At 49.2% G+C, this 24,560-nt stretch overlaps 1 protein-coding gene across 1 annotated transcript in view; it reads left to right on the top strand.

Moving 5' to 3' along the window:
- The window catches only part of LOC144721213 (kinesin-like protein KIF19), an 84,367-nt gene that overhangs the window by 38,203 nt on the left and 21,604 nt on the right, over positions 1-24,560 (top strand). The window contains exons 3-9 of the mRNA XM_078598648.1: positions 11,675-11,785; positions 17,741-17,828; positions 19,036-19,172; positions 19,489-19,614; positions 21,316-21,510; positions 22,220-22,369; positions 23,880-24,002. Of these exons, the coding sequence (XP_078454774.1) occupies positions 11,675-11,785; positions 17,741-17,828; positions 19,036-19,172; positions 19,489-19,614; positions 21,316-21,510; positions 22,220-22,369; positions 23,880-24,002 (930 nt within the window). The remainder of the gene's footprint in view (positions 1-11,674; positions 11,786-17,740; positions 17,829-19,035; positions 19,173-19,488; positions 19,615-21,315; positions 21,511-22,219; positions 22,370-23,879; positions 24,003-24,560) is intronic.

Here is a 24,560-nt window from a genome sequence, read left to right as displayed (position 1 = left end):
TTTCATTTGTCTGTTCCCAGCGATCCTCATGAACAATTTTTTAAACTGCGTTATATGACATTGCTTTGTAGTTTTAATGCAACGTTTTTTGTTGTTGCAAGTATGGCACAATAAAGATCTGCATTGGCTCAGCTGATATGTAGAGAGGACCATGACACACCGAGAGAGTGACTCGTGCAATCATAATAGTTTCTCTCGAAGGGTTAGACATGTTACATTGGGCACAACCATCGCAGATTTTCAAAATATAACCGGAAATTTCCAAAAACGAAATTTGTTATGTTGGGCCCCCAAATATTACTGACCAGAGGTAACTTAGACGCAGGTTTTCGTAGCAAATACAATGAGTCCATACTTATTTTTGAGTCTAGCCACGTAGTAGTTTTATGCTAAGATTAAGAGGTTGCTTGGGTATTCCTCGGATGTCATGGTCAGCCTAAAGGTACACATTGCTGCTGGTCTTGTGCTAACCTTCATCGTCAGCTAATCTACTTGCTGGCCTCTCATGGAGGACAAAGTCGCTCGCTGTCTACTTGTAAGAATTGTACTCCTTAATGTCTTATGAAGGGGATGCTGAATCCCAATGGAGATGATTCTCGCCTCCCAGAGATCCGGCTTGATTTAAACTCGTTTTTTCATGGAAAGGTTCGTGTATAATTGGCCTCTTTAGAAAGTGATGACTCGTGTGTTCATTGTCGGGGGACGCTCATTATCTTAATTGCTTCTGAACGAATGTGCAAACGAAGCTCACAAACAATTATTTGTTGTTGCGTGATGTGCCACGTGCTTGAGGAGAGGAATTTAAGCGAATGTCAAGCGAAGAGTGGGTTGCATTGGCGCGGCAAAAATACATCAGGTGCGCTTATGCGGCCGTCTGAAACGCCCTTCCTTCCGATATTTTGTGTTTAGCTTGTTGCCCTTGCCCCACACTTCTGATACTGGTAGGAACCACCTGGTTCCACCAGCCCACAGGGGATTATTGTGTCCGTCCGTCCGTTGTGCATCCAAAAATGGGAGGGGTCTGGCTGGGTGAAGAGGGGAGGGTGGGGAGGGGAGGGTGGGGAGGGGAGGGGCTGGGTGGGGAGGGGCTGGGTGGGGAGGGTTGGGCTGGGTGGGGGTGGGAGGGGTGGGGCTGGGTGGGGAGGGGCTGGTCACCCCGTGGTGCCCTTATGAAACTCAACGTTTAACCTACTCACGCCGGCTTGTGCCCGCCATCACAGTCGGCCATATTTGCGGAATACACCACGCCGCCGTTGACCCTGGCCATTGACTGAGCAACCCAACGTTCCTACCAGCTCCCTCCGCAGGAATGTGTTTAACACGGTTGGCGATGTACGGTGCCAAGGAAGTTCACCGTACATACATGTAAATAGCACCGAGTAGCTTCTATCAAACAGTGGATAAAGAATGACGTCTCTGCTCAGCCATAGGACAGTACTCATTTGCATTTACAGCATTGTTGGAAATCCCATTCTCAAGGCATGGGCCAGTCAAGGTGTAGATAGGGTGGTGACCACTGTTAATGTCTAACTAAGTGGCACTCACTTGATTTTCTGTTAGCGATTATAGGGTTTTCAATTGTAAGTTCAGCAAATGATAATGATGACAATGCCACTGATGGTATTTTGGATTCCTCTGGTCATTATTATTCTGCCAATGATGTGATGGAGGCTGATGATGTGATGGTGGTGATGGTGATGATGGTGATGATGATGCAGCGTGTCTTGTTTCTGTAATGTTCCACAACCACAGCGATCGTGGCGTGCATCTCCACGCAAACGCTCAGTCACGTGCAATGCACATTGCTCGCTCACTGCCAGAGCTAACGAGGTGTGACACATGCACGGATTCTGGGCCAAGGCTGGTGAATATTCAACTTATAAATAAAACGTGACGTACGGCAGCTCGCGAGGTGGGGGGGCGGTCTAACCCTGAGCTCGAGGTGGGCCAGGTGTGTGTGGCCTCGCTCACCTCCCCACTCCACCATCTCTCCCCTCCCAGCACTCGCCTCCCATCGCCTTGGAAGTTTCCAGGCCGTGTCCCCATCGTCCGAGGCACGCAAGCGGGGCCGGGCTGGCTGGCACTTCCTCCCGAAGGGAACGGCAAGCGCAGAGGGCGGCCGATTCTTGAAATGTGCCAGACCCGTGCGCAGATGTAGGGCGCCCCCGTGGCTCGTTAGGGACAGGGCTCACGTAATTGCCTGCACCCCCCCCCGCCCACCATCGCTGCACGTGGAGAGAGTGGGAGGGAGAGGTGATGAGTGGAGTGGTGTTGTGGCTTATTAAAGGAAACTAAATGATCATCGCGTGTTCTCACTGGGGGGGGGGGGCAGTTCGTGGAGACTAGGGTATCTCTGCGTGGGGGACAGCGACTCGAATGGCACACGAGGTCTTTGAGTTAATTTACAGCACGGCTATGGCCGTAGTCTATCCGTGAGCGATACGCTGGGCCCACAGAGTGCAGAGCTCATGGATCGCACGGGACGCATCACAGGTGACATCACGGGGTACATCACAGTGCGGCGCATTACGGTGGGGGGGGGGCACCACGTGACCGAGACTTCAAACCTGCGGCTTTCAGAATGGGCGGTATGTGGCAGAAGGTGAAGGTTGCTCTCCTCTTAAGTGGATGTTTCGCTGTTATTCACTTCCCTGCGCAAATTTCCTCTAGTCATTCCAATTATCTCCCAAACACACGACTATTGTTTTTTTTAACGAATTGGAAAACTTTCCAAAGTAGGACCCTCATTTGCATTGATAAAATATTACAAAATTTGGTTGAAAATGTGCTTTCATAACTTACCAGTCAGTGAAGGACGCTGATATGGAGAGGGGGGCAGCATTTAAGTCAGACACGCGCGCGAAATAACACGAAGCATGCCTGGGCTTTAATCGCATCAAGGACACTCCGATAATGTGGCAGCTGCCTCTGATGTCTGGTTCACTGCACCCGAACATCCATGTTGGAGCAAAGTGCTCTTAGGAGGTTAATCAGCTTTCATACAATGCTTGGGACAAGAGGATCATCATTCATTTCGACTCATATACTTACAATCAACACCTCTAGGCTTTTTTGCAAAATAGAATTCACGGTATATTAAGCATGTTAAGCTGGCAACTTTTCTTGTTCATGTTTTTGTTTTTTGTTTGTTGCGGTTGCACCCGATTCAAGAGCCGAATGGCTCACAGGGCTATACCAAATAAATGAAACTGAAACTGGTCATAGCTATAGAATTGTCATGATTCGAGATTGTGATTTATTCAAGCATTGTTTGGATGAATTTGTATTGTTTTGTTTGTATTCTTTTTTATTTTTCTGTCTGGTTTGTACAGTTTTTCGCCCTCCATTATCCATATTTTCTCAGGAGTAAAAAGCTTGCATACAATTTGTATCGATCGTGAAATAAGAAATTCCCAGATAAATTTTAATTATGTGCATGTACGCATCATCACGTGCCTAGCAACCGTTCGCACGTGCATTTAGTGCATTCAATCGCTATTTATGTGCCCGAAAAATCCGCGCTGCATTTGAAGACTTTTACAAGAGGGTCCCTGCTTTGGGGAGTTTGGCCAATTTCTCTTTGATAAAATGTTGAGGACGCGGGGAAGAAGTCAGTGTGTGTGACGCAATCTGAAGGGACGATACGCAATACTTGACAGGGCTGAGCTCACCCGAATTGAATTAATGAACAGTTTTGCGATAACCATAACCCTGGTATTAGGAGCAGAGACCCCTACGCATCAACTGTGATGTAATTAGATGACACTCAGCTCGAGCTGCTGGTACTATAGGCTGGCCTTGCAAATCGCATTGCTTTGTAAATCCTAATGCGACTGGAGAGCACCCTCTCTGCTTATACGCACACAAAGACAAAGACCCCTCGTTTAGCCTCGCACACTGGAGGAGCAAGTGCTGTGAGTGAGCACTTGTGAAGTCTGGCACCGCACACGAGGAAGTGGTTGTGTACCACCAGCACCGTGCCCAGTCTCCCTCGTGGTGATGTTTACACTGAGTCGACCTAGGGGAGGCCTAGGAACCGGTTCAGATAATCGTCACTGGAGTTGGTGGCTGTGAGAGGGAATTGAATTCGGGTCGCCGGGTTCGTAGCGCAGCGCGCTAACCACTACACCACCGCTCCCCATACAGACACAAAGACGCACAATCTCTGTCTAGACTCCGAAGAGCGGCCCGGCCTGGGGTTAGTTTGGAACTATTGTGCGTGTCGGTCACCATGGTAATACAATCCTGTTGGTCGGTAGGGCCCCAGTTTCCATGGGAACTCCCTACAATACGCGTGTGCGTGTGTCCTTGTGTGTTTGAATGTGAGGAGCGGGAGTTCAGCTGTCAGTGCGTTGCACTACGAACCCGGCGACCCAAGTTCGACTCCCGCTCACGGCCAACACCAGTGACGACTATCTAAACCGGTTCTGGGCCTCTCCTAGGTCGACTCGGCCTCAAATGACTACCTGGTACGATGTGTAAACATCGCCACCGGGTAGACAAAGGCGGCCGGGCGTGGTGTTGATCACGCCGTTGCCGGCCTTCATAGATGTTCGCTAACAGCACTTGCCCCAACAGTCTGTGAAGGCTACACGGGTGGGGGGGGGATGTGTCCCCCCCCCTCCAATATTTATTATAATTACGGCCTTGATTCGGCCACAAGTCACGATGCGCACCGTCACTCGTGGCAACCGTTATCTGAACCTCGCCCGGACCTCGTCCTGTTGAACCAATTAGCCCGAAACAACAATCGTGATGTGATGTGGCCAACTGAAAGCTGGAAAGGGCGCTGTAAACATCCTAAATAGAGCCGAATAGAAAGGTAGCTTGGAGTGCGTTGTGCTGACCCCATCCAACACTCAGCTGCGTGTCGTATTGGCCTTGATAGGGGATTGCTAACAGCACTGGCCCCAGTGTGAACACATACATGGGGTGGATGTGGCGGCCTTGTGTATCTGTGTGTGTGACGATTATCTGAACCGGTCCTGGGCCTCCTCTAGGTCGACTCGGCCACAAATGAGTACCGTGCGGTGTAAAAACATCGCCACTGGGGAGGCAAAGGCGGCCGGGCGTGGTGCTGGCCACCCACCCCCTTGTGTGCCGTTCCGGCCTTCAAAGGTGCTAGCTAACAGCACTTGGTCCTACACTCTGTCAAGGCGATACTGGTGATCTTTGTCTTTGTGTGTATAGGCGGGAGCTGTAGTGTATACATACATTGTCATGTGGCTTCAAAGTGCACCTAGCCTGGCACAGGCGTCGTGGTGACGTCACAGTCACTCAGCGGCGACGTGACTGTGCTTCGTGGCGAACGTCAAGTATCGGTAGTGGAGTGGCTGGCGCACTGCGCTGCAAACCCGGTGACCCGAGTTCGAATCCTGCTCACGGCCAACACCGGTTGACGATTATCTGAACTGGCCATGGGCCTCCCCTAGATCGACTCAGGTGTAAAAACATCGCCACTAGGGAGGCAAAGGCGGCCGAGCGTGGTGCTGGCCACCCACCCCCAACAGTCTGTTAAGGCAATACTGGGGGGGGATCTTCATCTTTGTTTGTGCCTGGCTGTGCATGCGTTTATGTACCTTCCCAGGATAATTAGATGAATTAGATCGGGTAAATGGTGCGGCGTAAATCGTAACGAAGTTTCGCGGCTTAAACGCAGCGGTGAAAGCGAGAGCTGTCGCCGCTGATCTCGGCTCCCTGCGTTTTGTTTCTTGTCTTCGCAAGGAGGAGGGGGGGGGTGGTTGAGTTGGGTTGGGGGGGGGGCACGTGTGAAACGCACTTTACACTAATCCCGGCTCGCTCAGCCCGGCCAACAAAGTGAAGGGGCAACATTTTTTTTTTAGAAACCCACATTCAGCACACATTGCCCTCGGCGGAGGGACGGCCAGAGGAGTGCTGTCGGTGTTTTGGGCGTCCTCGCTCCGACACGCCGGGTATCGAGTGGCACGAGTGGACTTCAGGGGGTGGGCTTAAAACGGCAACAGTCAATGGCCACGGTCAATGGCTCTTAAGGAATGGCCGTGGCAATTCTGAGCACATTGCACTTTTGCTGGTGTCTTGCAGTTTTCTTTTGCGCGTTTTTTTTGTTAAGTGCCGTTAAGTTAAGAATGCAACGATAATGCAAATGTTGGGAGAAACAAATATGTTGTGGTGGTTAAAGTCAAATGCTCGTAATGTAATTGATTTATGTTCCGTCATAGGGTGATGTAACTGTAACCTCAAACTAACATTGGTTGGCAATATAAGTTGTTTTTCAACAACAGTGCTTACATAAAGTGTATGTGACTGCAAATATTATTAATATAACTGGCACAAAGAACATTATACATGCAGAACCCTACGGTTAGTTTTTAATTAATTAAGTTGGTCGCATTCAAACTGTGTCGTTCCCTTGAAGATAAAAAAGATGCAGAATTCACTCATTTGCATTGCATTCAGGAACATAGAGAAATAAAAAATAATATAACACCGCTTACACGTGAATGTCTCAAATAGATGGGAAAAAAACAGCGAAGGCTGTCATACGGGGCGGCGGTACAAACTTGAACATTCAGACAAAAATAAGAAATCATGAAAAAATCAAAACGAATTGGGCCGATTGAGCGGCAGCGTCACACAACGTGCCCACAGCGGTCTCAGTAGCACGACGACAGATCCACGCAACAACAACAACAACCAGGAGCGTCCGCCTAAATAAACTCCCATCCTTGCATACATTTTTATTTTGTAAGGTCAAGGGGGTATCACGACACAAAGGGCATGACCTCGCGTCTGGTTCAGTTGACCTGATCCCTCTCCAGCCAGCCCTGGCTTACCTTATCTAGCGTTTTAACATTGCCAAGGCTCCAAAAGTGTGATTTGAGTGCCACTAAACCAGCTTCACGCCTGCGTGGCTCAGTAGAGGGTGGGATGGGGTGGGGTGGGTGGTGGTGAAGCACCACTGGGCAGGATGAAACGTGCAGGCACGTGGTGCGGGTGCAGCGAACGCTCCTGAAAGTTCACCGGAGCAAATACACCGGTGTTTGCCGCTGGCAAACACATCTTCTGGCAGGAGGCTCGTGAAGGACGATCTCCTTTTCTCAGGCCCGGGTGCCGGGACACGGAAAAAAATACGCAACTCCGCTCCGACGGCGCATCGAGAAATGAACGGCTCCAGCTCACGGCATGCGAGCCGAAGCGAGCATGGTGTGAGAAAAAAATCACGATTGGGGAAAAAAACGCACACGGACTTTTGCACTCACAAGCAGGCCCGCTTAAGCCGCTCTTCCGTCCCCACGGGGCACGGCTGATGCAGGCGTGCGGGTGCGAGCGGCTCCTGTGAAAAAGAACGACGGGTATGAAGGCGAGTTTCTCCTCACTGCCTCCGTACGTGTTCAGAGTGTAACCGATATATGGGGTAGAGCAGGGGTGCGGTGGTTAGCCCACCGCTCCGTGAAGCCGCTTACACGGAGTTCGAATCCCAGGACGTGGCTACCTTCTGTGGCAAGGGTTGCCTGAACCGGCCCTGGGCATTTCAGTTCACCAATTCGCATTGACCAGCGTGGTAAAGTATGGTCAATAAACCCCATGACCTACGCAATATAGTGAGTCCTTCATCCAGCAATTGATTGACAAACGCCTATACATTGTTTACAGAACATATACACATTTTATTTCGAATTTGTGCTTATGCAATATCACGAAATGAACTTCTTTATTTTGAATACAGGTGCAAGTGGAGGTTGTTGAAAACGTGGATTGTGGATGGGACACATGTGCAGTGTGGAGGTGGACAGGTTACAAAGCCAGGCAATGGATTTGCATTCAGAGATCAGCAAACCAAGGGGTAAACCAAAGAGCCAAATGGTGAGATAATGTCAGAGCAGTCCGTGAATGTCGGTTATGAACGTTATAAAAACCTTGGGATCCAGCAGAAGGAAGCAAATGATGAAGTATGGTGGCATCAACAGTAGTGGCCATGGTAACCTCTTGACCTAGATCTTGATATCACTTATGAACCAAAATAATCCATGTGCCAGAGCAGTGCAGTCGGGCGTATTGCTTTAGATAGTCGATAAAATGAAATTACGTGAAAACCCAGTAATTTAAAAAGGTTATCACATAATTAACTTTCACTGGCCATTCAACTTAATTGGGACCACTTAGAATTTGGCTCCGCAGGTGGTACTGACGGGTTAAATATTTGACCCAGACCAATGAATAAAATGAACAATTTAACATTATATTTGAGTCTATTTCACACGGCAGAGACAAACAATTTGGCAAACATGAGATACCCCACGGGACTTCCAGCATCTCCTTTAAATAATTCGTTTGACCTGCCTGAAATACATAACTCGATAGCTGCATTTTATTTCATACCTCCAACTGATGGATATAGTTAAATTAAGTGCAAATACAAATTGAGGATTGGTTTAATTACGCGGTGCAGAATGTGTTGCACATGAGAATGTCGCTTTGGAACTAAACTATAAACTTAAACTTGTTTTTATTTTACCAGGTAAGGCCCACTGAGCAAAATAGATATTTTTCAGAAGCAATCTGACCACAAATGATAGCTCAACGAAATGGCTTATCGTGCAGAATTTGTAGCAGCCAAATACTCTTAAAAGCATGTTGATTCTAAATGTGGAGGGAAAAACCGAGATGTCCCGGAAAAAAATCCACACAACCACGGGGAGAACATGCAAAGTCCAAATATACAGCAAGCGTCAGGGTCCGGATCGTACCCACGATCTCCTGCATGCCAAGCGAGGTAGTTAACATCTCGCCACCGCGGAAAGTTGTTGACGCACTTGATCCACTTGTGCACACTCCACCCACGTTTAGTCATCCCTCCGTAATGTACCATCGGCTCTGTGACTCACTTAATAACATTCAGTTTCCTTAATTTCATTCCAATGTTGCTGTCGGTGTCATGTCCTGAGAAGAAGAGTCCGTTTGGAACTCGCGTAGGGCGATGCTCGACCGAGCGTTAGACAAGGGACCCCAGAGGAGAATATCACGGAACAAATTTTGAGATCACTCAAAGTGACATCGCAAATTCCAGGGATGCTGCACTTTCACGCATGCTCTGCTCCAGAGATATTTGTCATTTGTAAAAATTGAAAACCATGTGTTTTTATCTCAGAACTGGAATTTATTCAAATGCAATGAAACCCCCCGTTTTATGTGTTTTTACAGTCATGGGTGACCAGGCTAAGGCCATCAACTCGGTGCACTCGGGCACATTTACGGGTGGCCGAAACTCGGATTTGAACTCAGAATCTCAGCAGACCGCTCTCCTAAGCCACGCAACCACCTCCTATGTGACTTAGTTGTTTTCCCTTTGGCTCTGCAGCACGTTTTTTTACCGGTTTACAGGAATACAGTAGTGGTGCGCGTGTGTGTGTATTAATAAAATACTCCCAGCTGTCCAGGGACCGTGGCGGTTTCTACTGGGCAGATGCTTCACGTTTAATTAAAAGGCTTCCGTCCAGTGTCAGACGGCTCTTATGCACAACCGCCGTCGCATACCAATCCGAGTCCGTGCGCCCCCTTTTATTGATCATCGCAAACCGCCCCGTGGCAGCTGCTCCTGCCGCCACGGCGCTGCTGCTGCTGCTGCGAGGCTGCTTCTAGCAGCAGCAGCAGCAGAGGTGAGGCGAGGCGAGCCCCTAGCCGTCCTCTTTGAACCCCCGCCGTTGGAGCGATTCCGTGGCCACTCGAAGCGGCCATCTACAGAATAACGGACGCACGACCCACCCGTTCCCGCCTGCGGGGGCCTCTTCAGCCGCATCGATCGCGAAAAGTGACCTGCGACCTCTTTTGAAACACCTGCCAGCCAGAGCTCACAGCACAATAGAGAAACAGGGGCACTCACGGATTAAGTGGGCGTTTTGCACGGTTTTTTTTGGGAGTGATATTAAAGGGTGGTTTTGTTTTCCACCAATCCAACCTTATTTTGTTAGAATTTTACTTTGGTCGTCGGTGCTGCCCTGCCATCGACCAAGGCGACCTTTATCTCTCAAGCGTTGAGGCTGAGCCTACCACACCGAGTACTCGTTTAGGACGGAGTTGAGTTGACCTCGTGGAGGCCCAGCACAGGTTCAGATACCGATTACAATGATATTGTGGATCATGGTAACGGGTTGAAGCTGGGTGACTGGCAGTCGTATTCTTTGGGTCTTTCGGTAAAGTCACTTAGATGGTTCAAAGAAAATAACCAAAAACTACGACGTTTCGATCGCAACACAAGCGGCCGCCATCAAGTGGAGAAGAAAGAGGGGTTAGCCTCTAAAGGCAAACTGTTTTTAAAGTCACGTAGATAGGTTCAAATAATTTTTTTAAAAAAACTACAATGTTTCGATCGCAACACAAACGGTCGTCTTCAGGAAAAGGGGGGCTTCAAATGAGCGTAGCCCAAGTGTCAGAACAGAGTGGGCGGGGCACAAGGGCCCTGGGGCAGCATGGGAGGAAGAGCTTATGTTAATGAGAGGGATTAAAAACGGTGGGCTGCTACACGTAGGGTGCAGAAGGTTATGTTAATGTGATGGGGGGTTAAACAACTGGTGAGCAACGGACAGTGCTGAAATGGCAACATTACAGCCAGTTACGACTGAAACTGGTTGATAACATCCTTCCAGTGATTGCTCAGTGTGTGCCCATCTTCTGTAATGTTGACATTTCAGCACTGTCCCCATCACATTAACATCACCTCCATCCTGCATGTAGCAGCCGACCGTTTTTAATCCCTGACAGTAACATAAGCGCCTCCGCCCATTTTAAACCTTTATAAACAGTTTGCCTTTAGAGGCTAACCCCTCTTTCTTCTCCACCTGATGACGACCGCTTTGTGTTGCGATCGAACCGTCGTAGTTCTTTGTTATTTTCTTTGAACCTATCTACGTGACTTTACCGAAAGACCCATATAATATGAATTCCTGCAGTCACGAAAGCTTGAAGTCAAGATTTTATTGGCAGTCGTGTAAATGTCCAAGCCACTGCTTCCCTGCACAATGCACACATATAGAAAATAAACTTTCAAGATATATATTGTTTTTTTCTAAACATGTTAATTGATTTCAGCAACAGCAAACATGTATTTTAGCCTACGTTGTGCATCTATGTTGTTCATGTTTGCGTATCGTGCACACGTGTTGATTGTAAAATAACGGCGATTCATTGCAAGTGAGACGATAATGTTGATGATACTGAAGCAATAGCGTGACTAGCATGGGTAGGGCGTCCTTTACCCCCCCCCCCCCCCCCAGTAGCCAAAGCTATGAGTTGGCGCCCCCTTGACAACCACCACGAGATACGTTTTTAACAATGTAAAATAATAAAAACGTATTTAAAACAGAGTGCCCCCTACATCGTTAAATGTTCGAGACCGTGAGCGTAACGCTGTGATTAGGCAAGAGGAGCCGTGACACATTATAGTCTCGGTGCGACAGACCGTTCGAGACAAATCATTTATTGGGGCGCCACCTAATTTAGTTCACTACGCCACTGCACCAAAGACAATTTTGGTAAAGCATATTTTGAATGCTGACGATGGTAACGTTGATGGCTGCGTTGCTGATGTTGGTGATGCCGTTGGGGACGACGACGACGACGACGATGATGATGGCACTGAGGTTCTGCGACGTTGCTGAAGATGACATCACGTGCGGTCTGTGGTGGTGCTCGGCAGATGGTGGTGCTCATGGATCCCATGGAAGACCCTGACGACATCCTCCGGGCAAACCGGTCTCGCGAGAAGACCTACATGTTTGACGTCGCGTTCGATTGTACGGCCACGCAGGTGAGGCCTCTCGATCCACTCTCACCCTGTTGGCTTCTCACGAGGGTTGCCACCTGTCCTGTTTTCCTCGGCTCCATCCTCTTGTTGATTGTCAGTTTCACAAAAATAATAACAATATTAAACCACTCGAGACCAGTGTCTTTACATGTAGCTCTCCCCTCTTCCAGTTTTGTGAGATATTATTTTTATTCTATGTTGAACTTCCTTCGCACCCTACGTAGCCAACCATGACGAATATCTGCATCAGTCCTCCCCTAGATCGACTCAGCCTCAAATGAATACCTATTACGGTATGTAAAACATCAGCACTGGCGAGACAAACGCAGTCTGGCGGGCCGTGGTGCTGACCCCACCACCCCCTCGTGTGCCGCTCCGGCCTTCACAGTTGCTCGCCAACAGCACTTTCCCCAAACAATCTGCCGAAGGCCATACGGGAGGCACCTTTGTCTTTGGGCGCGCGCGGCGTCTGTGTGCGTGGCCACGCGTGCCTGGGGCCGCGTGACGCTGTGCCCTCACGTGTCCACGCTTACCCCGTCCCACGATTATGTTCGTTTCCCCCCCCGCATTGTTTCGCGACGAAGGTCCAGCGTGGTAGCTTCACGCGAGGCTGCACGAGAAGAACGTGCGGCCGAACGAACGCACGGTTGGCGGATTTTAAAAGGAACAGAACAACAATAGAAAACTTTTATTTTTTTATCTGCTGCTTCTGGTAACGTCAGGAACTATGGCTCACGTGGCTCATTCACCGCAGGCGAGTCTGTTAGGGGGTGTTTGTCTCACCTACCTCGTGCCTTTTATCCCGTTTTGTTGTTACGCATTTAATTCCGTTATAATAATCTACAGATCGTCGATGGATACCATCTTCCCCATGCTTGGTCAGTCACGGTTTTTTTTTTATATCCTACTTGCCCATGCTGGGCATTGTAAGTGGTTAAAGAGGACTCGTTCAGAGATGACTCACTCGTGATGTTTAGCCGGGAATCAAACTTAGGTCACCGGATTCACTATGCAGTGTGTCAACCACTGCACCACTAATGCATGTTTAGCATTTCAAACACTGCTAATGTTTATACTCAAACACAAACACTGCCGCTCCACCCACAATTCCTCGATAATTCTACTCATGCCAGTTGGTCGAAGAGTCAACGTGTTTCCTTGTTGACAACTTTGCAGTGATCATAAAATGAATAATTTTAACCGAACAGTTGAAAACTATTCAACACATTTTTTTTGTTATTTTACCAGGTAATGCCTACCGAGCTCTAGCGTTCTTTGTCAGAAGCGACCTGGCCACAAGCGATAGCTCAGCGAAGTGGCTTATGATGTGTAAATGTATGAAACTATTTTTATTTTAGCAGGTAAGGGCCCACTGAGCTACATAGCTTTTTTGTCAGAAGCGAGCTGGCCACAAGCGATAGCTCAGCGAAGTGGCTTATCACGTGGAAAATCACAGCAGCAAAATACTCTAAACGCACGTCGATTCTAAATGCCGAGGGAGAATAAAAAAAACCACGGAAAGTTGCTGATGCACCGCTCCGATGTCGCTGGTGCGAGCCTTCGTGCCCAACGCCGTGATCGCCCGTGTTGATGTTGATATTCGCCCCGCGTAACCATGACCGCGATTCCCGCTGTGACTGCACGCGCGCCGTGCAGGCTGAGCACAGCGAAGCGCGCTCAATCGCAGCGACGTTTACAGACGGGGGACGGAGAAGAATGAGAAGGAGAGAAAGTCACACGGAGCAATTGCGATCCAGATTGTGGAACGCGTGCTCGCACACAAAAGGCCGTGCTGCACATCCGACTTGCTCGTGCGTTGGACAGTTCACTGCCAATGTCTAGGGAGGCTCAGGGAGGCAAACACAGCACCCCCCCCCCCCAGCGATGGTTTACTGCACGCCTCTGCAATGTTGTTACACAAGCACGGCAAAGACACAGCTACAATAGCGGATGTTTTACAAACTAGGTTTGGGCAAAGGTTGGAGGAGGAGCATTGTAACGGTCTGGTCAAACACGCAGCGTTCTTTCCACCTTGTGGAATCGATTGTGACTCGGTGAAGGGCATCTGATGTGGAGCGTTAAACTCGCGCGCGTGTCCGCGTGAAATCTTTGGGGGTTTGTCAGGCTGCTGATGCTTTGCTTTGGTGAAGATTAAGTGAGCTGAAACTCTGGATGTTCTGTACAAACGTGCGCGCACACACACGCACACACACGCACACGCACGCACGCGCACGCACGCGCACGCACGCACGCACACGCACGCACACGCACGCACGCACACACACGCACACAAATATGCACACACGCAGCGATATACTGACTCTGGAGCCAAGGGCGGCTAGAGAGAGCATCCCCGAAGGCCGGCACCAATCACAACAGGGTGTAGTGGCTATCAGAATGCCTGGCACCACCTTTGTCTTCCTCGTGCTGATGTTTACACACTACACCAGGTTCCCATTAAAGCTGAGTGGACTTAGAGGCGGTGGGGGGGGGGGCACCAGTGCGGATATCACTTGCCAGTATTGTGAGTCGTCGCTGGGAATCAAATTCGGGTCATTGAGTGCGAAGCGCAGTGTGGTAGCCACTTCACCAGAGACGAGACTAAGATCCTCCATCACCCCCCCCCCCCGCCGGTATAGCTTGAGCAGACTTTTGGGCCAAGTGTTGTAAGCGAGCACCTCAAAATCAGAAGTTTATTTCTTACAGTGAAGCCCACTGAGCTAAGGAGACTCGACCTGCAGACGACATCAAAGCATTCCACAATTACCGATTAAAAACAACAAACTTAATGAAAATACGCCTTTGAAGGCTGGCTCAGTACACGGGGGGGAGTGGAAGAGGCAGTTGACCCCACATTTTACCCCACCACACACGCACCTCCGATGAGTACGATTGGCTACGTACGGTGCGAAAGAAGTTCAACGTACATCCCTGCCAATGGTGTACCCATTTATGCTGCTGTGTGGGCAGAGGCGGGTGGGAGGGGGGAGATTTAGAAAACTTGGCCTTTGTTTCAACTTCCTCACCGGGAGATTGAATCGAACCGGCGACCTCTGCATTGCAAGCTCACTGTGGCTCACCATTCCAGCTGCATCGCACGATTAATATAAAGCGCTCTTAAAATGAGCGCACAATATTAGTGTGGTAAATTAAAAGTCGGTTTTGGCGGCCGACGCCGAGCGAAGCCCGGCAGGGTTGGTGGTTTAACGGCACAGGTGCGTCCAGATAGGCCCTCTCGCAACAAAGGAGGGGCCCTGCCGGGAACGTCAAGTTACTCGGCAACCGAGGACCCCCGTCACGGGGGTCTGCACTGTGGAAGCAAGGGCGGGCGGTCCGGCTCGCGTCGCCTTCAGAGTTTGGGACCCATGCAACGTCTCTCTGGCACGCTATCCCTTACTTTAACCTTTCCTCCCATTAAAGTTTCATTTGAGACGTCTTAAAATAGACTCGGAATTGGAGCGCTGGCAAAAGGAATTTATAGTCACGTGCTATGATTATTATGATGTGTTCCGATGTTGAGTTTTCTTTCAAACCTTATGTTACCGATTTACTTTATAATACATGAGCGTGTTTCATTTTGGTGGTCGACTTGCAACTGGAATTTGTGAACGGGGTTAATGGGTCCTCACTCATGGTGCGTGCGAGTTTCAAAAATCAATGTCTACATTTTGGCGTCCTCTGGTGTGGCCCAATCAGTTTCAAGGACAATGCATATATTATCAGAGTATGTTTTTTTCTTTGCATTCTGACCACAAGCATTGTGGTTAATGCAGACATGATTCCTTGTAAAAGGTTTCAGTTTGGTGTTTAAACATCTTAACACCTGTTTTGTTGCCAGAAAAAAGGGGAAAACCTATTCGCATATTTTGTTACTGGCAAAGGAGGCCCCATGATGTAAATGTATATTAATAGCTTCAAAAAGTTAAAGAGTCTCCACTTGTTCGCCATCATTGTCAACATATGCCTGGAATCTTCTCCACGTGAAGGCCCATTTCTTGTGCTATTGTTGCTTCTGAGAAAAATATTATCGAAGTATTAACATTTTTTTGAAGCACCCTGTATATACACAAGCATGACAATGTATATTTATGTACGCATCATACTTTTAAATACACGTCATATACATGTATAACCCATTGTCAGTCTACTGCTGGATGACCACCTCTACATGGCATGTTGGTCATTGCGGGTTGTTTGACCATACTTCACCAATCCGGTCAGTGTGGGATTTTGAAGGTGTGGGGGGGGGGGGGGTTCGAGGGGATTGGTGCAGATTTTGCTTCCCAATATGGCAGGTTTAGTAGATGCAATGACGCAGTGTGTTTATACTACACTTCATTAATATAGCCATCATATAAGTACTACAACATAACAAATGAGATGTCATCTGCCTCGCCTGGCGTACAGGAGCTCGTGGGTTCAATCCCGAACCCTGACGCCTGCTGCTGTATATTTCGAGTTTGTATGTCTCTCTCCCCGTGGTCGAGTGAATTTTTCTCCGGGTCCTCCGTTTTTTTCCCCCTCCACATTTAAGATCAACAACGTGCGCCTCGAGCATTTGGCTGCTCGAAATTTCCACGCGACAAGCCCCTTCGTTGAGCTATCATTTGTGATTGCCCGGTCGCTTCGGAAACAGAGCTACATGTTAGTTCAAGTCGGCCTCAATCGGTAAAAAAGACAAATAAAAAAAAGACAAATTCTCTTGCGGGCACTCTGCCTGCAAGCAAACGTCCCTTTTCGGCCTGCGGTGCTGCGATCCCTGTTACGAACGTGTCCGACCGCGGGAAAAGTTGCGGGGGAGGTTGCTCCTCCGGTGGCTTTGTGTGCCGCCGGTCCTGTTATTCTTTCCGCTGTGATCATAGCTCCCGGCCGTGCACACAGCGGTCGCCGCCACTCTGCAAACAACCGCGACCGCGCTGGCGTGCGGCTCTTCATGGGCTTCACTCTCAATGCCGCGTGGGGCTCTTAAACAAAATAGTTCCGCAATCTTCACTGCGATTTATTATTCTTATTATTCTCCCGTAGTTTTCTTTTGGGGAGGTTTCGCAAGGTTTTGTGTGTTTTTCTTTTGCTGTTGTTATTTTAAAACAACCCACGAGATTCAGGTCAAATCGTCTCCCTCCTCAACTGAGCGGCGGGATGGTGGTGTCCCTTTCATTGGTAGCTCTGAACCAGCGATGGAAATTCCATGCTCCTATGGTGGGGGCCTTAAACACATCCGCTTTTGAAAAGCATATTTGTACGAAGAAAGATGTAAATAATTACGTGTACGTTTAGGTCGTGCTTGTCCCCTGAATGCTTGCCTTATACAATATATGGGAGTGCCATGTGTTTGCCAGTCGGGCCATCTGGTAGACCACCTGGTAAACTGGCAGTGTTTGTTTGGCAAGCCCGACTCTTCAGGCGAGAGCCAGAGAAGCGAGGCCACTCCTGAGAATGTGTGTGCTTATAGGGATGTTACCGATTGACTTGCGTCTGGAACGTTGGTCGCCGATGGACTGATTTTTTTTTTATGTGGCTATGCGGAATAGCAAATAATATAGATTACCCAAAGTGCTTCACTACATTGCTCGTTGAAGTGGTTGTGGATAATTGAAGTGGTTGGGGTGCTGCAGTGGCGACATGTTAACTACCTCGCCTGGTATACAAGAAGTCGTGGGTTAGATCCTGACCCGGACGCCTGCTGCATATTTGAAGTTTGCATGTCCTCCCCTTGGTCACGTGGATCTTTCTCCGTTTTTTTTCCTCCACATTTAGAATCAACATCCGTTTAGAGTATTTGGCTGCGATACATTTCCACGCAATAAGCCGCTTCGTTGAGCTATCATTTGTGGCTGGGTGGCTTCTGAAAAAGAGCTCGACAGCTCAGTGGGCCTGGTCAAATAAAACAAAACGGTCGTTAGATAGCTCCACAGTCATTAGTTTTCAGGCTGCAATGTTTCGTTTGTGTTTCGCCAGGATGAAGTGTACTTGGCGACAACAAAGGAGCTCATTGAGGGCGTGATCTCCGGCTACAACGCCACAGTGTTTGCTTACGGACCCACAGGTACGACGCACGGACACGCAGACTCACGCGTAAATGTACACACGGGCGCATGGAAGTCTTCCCGCTAAGTGAACAGAGGCCCTGGAGATGCACAGAGAGAGGGGGACGAACACGGAGACACGGGTGTCACAGGGAGACTCCCCCCTGCAGTTATAAACACAACTCATACTCAACTCAAAGATAGATGATAGATAGACAGACGGACACAGAGAAATACACGGAGAGAGATAGACAGAGAGAGAGATAGACAGAGAGAGAGATATAAATAAAAAATTAAGATACTAAGAGACGTACATAGAGACACTGACAGATACAGACAGAGACTCAGAGACAGGCAGAGATACTGCGAAAGACAGACACAGAGAGTATATAGACTCAGAGACAGGCATACAGATAAACAAATACAAGGACATATACAACATCGTGGTCCCTACATACCCACAAGCATGTTATACATGTTTAAAGACGTATTACACACACACATAGTTGGTATAACACACCAAGCCTGTTGGGGCAAGTGCAGTTAGCGAGCATGAGGAGGTGGGTAGCCAACACCACGCCCGGCCGCTTTTGTCTCCCTAGTGGCCATGTTTACACATTGCACCAGGTACTCGTTTGCGGCTGAGTCGACCTAAGGGAGGACCGGTTTAGATAATGGTCACTGGTGTCGGCCGTGAGCGGGAATCGAGCTCGGGTTGCCGAATGTATAGCTTAGTGCGCCAACCACTACACTACTGCTCCCCACCTATCCACACAACAAAGACGAAGATCCCCCGTATAGCCTGAGCAGACTGTTGGGGCAAGTGCTGTTAGCGAGCACCTATGAAGGCCGGAACGCTACATGAGGGGGTGGGTGGCCAGCACCACGCCCGGCCACCTTTGTCTCCTTAGTGGCAATGTTTACACACTGCAACAGGTATTCATTTAAGGCTGAGTCGACCTAGAGGATGCCCAGGACCGGTTCAGATATGGTCACTGGTGTTGGTGGCCGTGAGCGGGAATCAAACTCGGACCCGACGGGTTCGTAGCGCAGCAGCGCGCTGACTGCCGCACCACCACTCCCACACACAGACCCCACGCAAACAGACCCCCCCTCGACCACTCTGCTCCGCCAACACCACCACCACCACCACCTGCGACGAGAGGCTGCCTTGTGAATGCTGCGTCCCTCTCCTGCCCCCCCCCCCACCACCTAACCCCCTGCCAGGGGCTGGCAAGACCTACACGATGCTGGGCACGGACCGCGACCCCGGCATCTACATGCGCACGCTGAGTGACCTCTTCCGCGCCATCGAGGCGACGAGCGACGACATGAAGTACGGGGTCACCATGTCATACCTGGAGGTGGGTCGCATTCTCGGCGTTTGCGCCACCATCACAGCGCAGGGGAGGGCGAGGATTGCTCTGCGCTCTGCGGATTGAGCGATGGAGTAATTTGCAGGGAATGTTTAAAATTTGCCAAATTTTGGACGGCGACGCTGGCACACACGGCCATTGATCCTTGGTATAATTATAATCGGTACAATAAATAGGTAGACGATGCAGCATTGCAGTCAACCTGTGCGTTTCACTCTTATACATCTCACCCCAGGCAGTTGGTGAGATTGCCTGGTCACGAAAGAAGACTCTGACCTTGAGGGCTCTTTGTGTGCGTGTATAGATCTATAATGAGATGATCCGCGATCTGCTCAACCCTTCCACGGGCTTCCTGGACCTACGAGAGGACCACAAGGGAGGCATCCAGATCGCGGGCATCACTGAGGTGTCCACCAGCAATGCCAAGGAGGTGCGCGAATCATCGTCACCGCCATCGTCATTGATATCATCATCTGATGACATCGTTGCTGTCATCATTGTTATAATTTATCAATAATTTTCACGATCACCATGACTGGAGCAATTGTCCAATAATCAAGTGGGGAATTAACCGAAAATTCCATCTAGCTCAAAGTGGATGTTAAATATACTCTGACAGCAATCGGAATACTATACCAGTTTGAATAGCTATTTAACATGGCTCTCACCGAGATATAAAATGCTATCAGTCTATAAATTCAACTTAGCCAGTTTCAGCAAAGTCTGAAGGGTTGGTTCCGAAGTCCACATTGGAGGAGGACAGGAGAGGTTGGATATCAGTCCACTTCAAGGAAGCAAGCCCAGCTGTGCTTGTATTAGAAGTTGATCTTTGCCTCCCACTGTGATAATGTAAGCGTGTCTTCCTTTTATGACATTTGTGCTTATGTAAAGGTGTGCTTATATCCAGTGTCTGTTACATCGTCAAAATCAATACAGATATTAAGTCACATTGATCTTTGCCACATTTAAGTATGACCTGCGAAATCTCCAGTATCAAAGTCTGTCTCTCTCTCTCTCAAGTTCTCTCCCCAAGGGCAGGTCCATGGCTCAGGCTCCATCCATCCCATCCAATCGCACTTTCTCCCTTCACCGCACCATACTGCACACAATACCAGGGTTCTTGTATGTGTGTTGAGCTTTTGTTGCATCATACGTAGCCAACCGAATGTGGGATTTCCAACACGAGTTCAATGCTGTCAATTAAAATGAGTTTTGTCCTATGGCTGAGCGGGAAGACACTTTGTCATCATCATTATCAGCAGCCGTCATTCTCTATTCACTTTTGAATAGAGGCCATTCGGTGCCATTTAATTGGATGTATATATGTTGAACGTTTTTCGCACCGTACGTGTCAAACCGTGCTAATTTGAGGTGCGGGTGGGAAGGAAAGCAAACTAAGCACAAAAAAATAAGATCTAAAGAAATGAGTTTTCAATCTAGATTTAAAATGTGCATAGCTCCAGTGGCTTCCACTGAGCCATGACCAGGGCGGTAGCGTTGCGTTTCCTCTTGCCTCCCTCAGCAGTGTGTGTGAGGTGACATCCTCTCCGAATGCAGTTTAACCAGGACAATCTCATCGTCATTGTTAGAAAAATGACCAGTGTTTCTCAACCTTTTTTGGCTACTGTACCCCCCCCCCCTAATTGAATTTAGTTTCAACCAAATACCCCCTTGCCTGACCCAACATCAATGTATGAATAACGAACATCAATATTTTAACCAATTATAATTATCCATGTTTTTAGGTATCCTAACTAGCGAGTAAAAACAAATCGACGGACGCTCGGCATTAATGACGTCATTTGTGCGCGTTAACTGGTTACTCTTGGAAACCACATTGTTGATGATCAATGGGTTCAGAAATGTCTGTAATATCATTCTAGGTTACCTTATGGATTAAAATGTTATCGTAGTTATTTTATATTGCCAAATTCATACATGATTATTCACCAATGACTCTCAGGTATCATATCATTTCACACATTTATAAATCACCTCACGTACCCCCTGGGACATTGCCGCGTAGCCCCCAGAGGTCTACGTACCCCGCCCGATGGAGAACCACTCACTGCATTAGACGATCCTGCAAGCGAGCAGACGCTATCGTTCTCCCCGACCGGCGCCCGCGCAGATCATGCAGCTGCTGGTGAAGGGGAACCGGCAGCGCACGCAGGAGCCCACGGCAGCGAACAAGGCGTCGTCGCGCTCGCACGCCGTGCTGCAGGTGACCGTGCGCCAGAGCAGCCGCGTGCGCGACATCAGCCAGGAGGTGCGCACGGGGCGACTCTTCCTCATCGACCTCGCCGGCTCAGAGCGAGCAGCCCAGGTGTGCGTCAGATCACACCGGCCGGCCGGCCGGCCAGCCGGTCGCCAATAAAGCCGTCACCCAGCCAACCACTCGCCCGGTCAATCACCGATCCAGACTTCCAGCCAGCCACTCACCCAGTCCAGCCAGCCACTCAAGACACTTTTACACTCAGCCACCCACTTGCTCAGTCACCCAGCTAGTCATCCATCCACCCAGCCAGCCACACATATGCAGTCAGTTATCCAGTCACTCATCCCACAGCCACCCACTCATCCGGCCAGACAGCCACCCAGCTACCCGTACAATCAGCCATCCAACGAGCCAACCACCTCACCCAGACTGCAGCCAGCCATACAACTACCTTTTGTAAGCCACCCAACCAGCAATCCACCTTCCCAGCCACCTAGCAAACTGCTCAGCCAGCTCGGTACCTTATCAGGTGCCCACCCAACAATCCAGCCACCCGGCCACTCATCCAATCATTCACTCTATTTTGAACGATAGGCCTACAGGCTTATTTTGAGCAACTTTGCTTAATCCACACGATCATCACCACCACGATAATGATGAGTTACCATAAATAATCATGTTCATGATTACCATACTAATCATTATCACAATCGTCGTCGTCATTATTATTCTAACCACAATCACCGTCACCATTGTCACGATGCAGTGGCAAATGGCACGTCAAGCGGCTGTTGTTGTTGACGCCGGATGGGAGCAGACACAGAACAGGGGCAAGCGCATGAAGGAGGGCGCGCACATCAACCGCTCCCTGCTCGCCCTGGGGAACTGCATCAACGCGCTGAGCGAGCGCGGCGGGCGAGCGCAGTACGTCAACTACCGGGACAGCAAGCTCACACGCCTCCTCAAGGTACACCTCATAGTATACCTCAAAGTAGGCCCTCAAGGTAGGCCCTCAAGGTGGGCCTCAAGGTGGGCCTGAGGGTAGACTTCAAGGCAGGCCTCAATGCGGGCTCTCAAGTTATAGACCTCGATGGGGGCATCAAGGTAGGTCCACACAGACCCTGGCTCCTGTCAGACCATGCAAAGGCAAGATATAAGACCTTCCCAAAAGGAGGGTTTGGTGGTTCTAGAATTTCAACCGTGTTTAAATAGGGCCCGAAATTAATAACAAGAACATAAATCAATGTATTTTCTCAGGTAAATGTCAACAAAGTACCATTTGTTTGAGGGTCGATGAAGGAGGAAATTGCTCCCATCGCCATGCCCTTGGGAACTGTGAGAGTTGAGACTTCAGAAGAGCGACATCTGAGTTGTAGGCAACGCTTGGTAATCCGGGTTGCTGATTAACCTCTGTGCAGGAGCGCTGCTTCAGTTGTTAGTTGCCCCTCGCCGCTCGCGGGTCAGTGACTGGGTGGCCACGCGACCGGGAACGCGTCGGCAAGTAAACCGCGTTCTTTATGAAACATTAAAAAAGGATGACACAGTACCCTATACTTATCCTTTATCCCTACCTTATCTTAACTTAAGAAGGTAGGGATAAACGTCACCTGGTTCGAGTAAGCAATGCAGCATGATATGACGGGCTTGCGTTCTTGTTACGATACATATGTAATGGGGAAAAAAACGTATGACACAGTCTATTTCTTCACCCCAATTCTACACAGGTAAATGGTCGATTTGTCTTCATAGCTAATTCACATGGTTTGCATTATTCTTGTTAATTATTTTATTTGGCTGCATGGATAAAGATATCTATTGACCATGACTTCACGAGCAATTCTGCGGTGAAATCTTGAAGGGATGTTCTGTGAAGCATGGGGCGTGCACTGATTGTAGTGTTCTGATTTGAGGTTTATTCCATGTACTGTGCTTCATTACGGCAAGAAGGCTCTGTGTCTCTGCATCTGACTCATATATACTTATTTTATTTCGTCAGCCTTATTGGCTATCTAGGCCAAATTGTCCTGTATTTGTTTAAGCACGCAAAGTCAGCACTGGTTTTTGGCCTTCTGAGTCTCATGAGCAGACGCATTCTTGTTCCACAAATGCTGCCGGATAACATCGCTCTGGACAGCAATTGAGGCCGATGGACTTAAACAAATTTGTTATCTATATTTGGAGACAGGGAACAGTTACCGCTTAAATCTATGGACATTTTTTTGCCAGTATTAATGCCATGTGAAGGGTGTCTATTTAGTGTTTGAACATCTTAACACACCTGCACTCTTGCCGGAAGGTGTAAAGCCTTTTCGTAGTTCAGAGTTCCTTTTTTATATACAGTATATGCACTTTTACCCATAATGCTCTGCAAGCAGCAAAAACAAAAACGTGCACCGTGGGGTTTGTACGCAATCCAAATCCAACCGGTGCATAACAACACCAGCGGTGCTAACGGCCCACGCCGCGGTTGTGTACAGGACTCCCTGGGCGGGAACAGCCGCACGGTGATGATCGCCCACATCAGCCCAGCGAGCATCTCCTTCGAGGAGTCGCGCAACACGCTCACCTACGCCGACCGTGCCAAGAACATCAAAAACAGGGTGAGTTCCTCCACCCCCAGCGGCATCTCAGCCCTCCCACCCTCAAGCCCTAATTCTCTGGGATAAACTTAGCCCCGCACTCCTCCGGGGCCGTCGAAGCGAGTTGTTCCACGCATGTGCTTAAGCATCTGCCACGTGAGTGTGGAATTTCCGCCCGTGGTTCTGGGCCACCGATGGAAAGATGAGCACCGCCCATTGCTGGTTTGAGCGGGGAAACGACTCACGCCCGACCTCCCCGCTTGGCGGGGCGTGTCGCCCGCGCGCTCTGCCCCATGGTCTCCGATGGAGACGTCGCCACTTTTTCCTATGCAACCGCCCGATGGGAAGTAAACATTCGTCAAGGTGGGAATGTGGCCCTTCGGCTTGATTATTGCGGAGGTTTTTGTGGTTGAGCTGTGCAGCTTATCGGTGCTCGCTAACAGCACTTGCCCCGAAAGTCTGTTAAAGGGCCATACGGTGAATCTTTGCCTTTGCTGTGGAGCTCTCTCCGACGCGTGTTTTTTGGGGTTGTTGGCCATGTTGTCCAACGGTCCGCTTCGCGTGCATGCCGGGAGTTTC

This window comes from Lampetra planeri, chromosome 1 (assembly GCF_965212315.1).
Source record: "Lampetra planeri chromosome 1, kcLamPlan1.2.h2, whole genome shotgun sequence".
NCBI classification, from domain to species: domain Eukaryota; kingdom Metazoa; phylum Chordata; class Hyperoartia; order Petromyzontiformes; family Petromyzontidae; genus Lampetra; species Lampetra planeri.
This window is presented reverse-complemented; position numbering and strand designations above follow the sequence as displayed.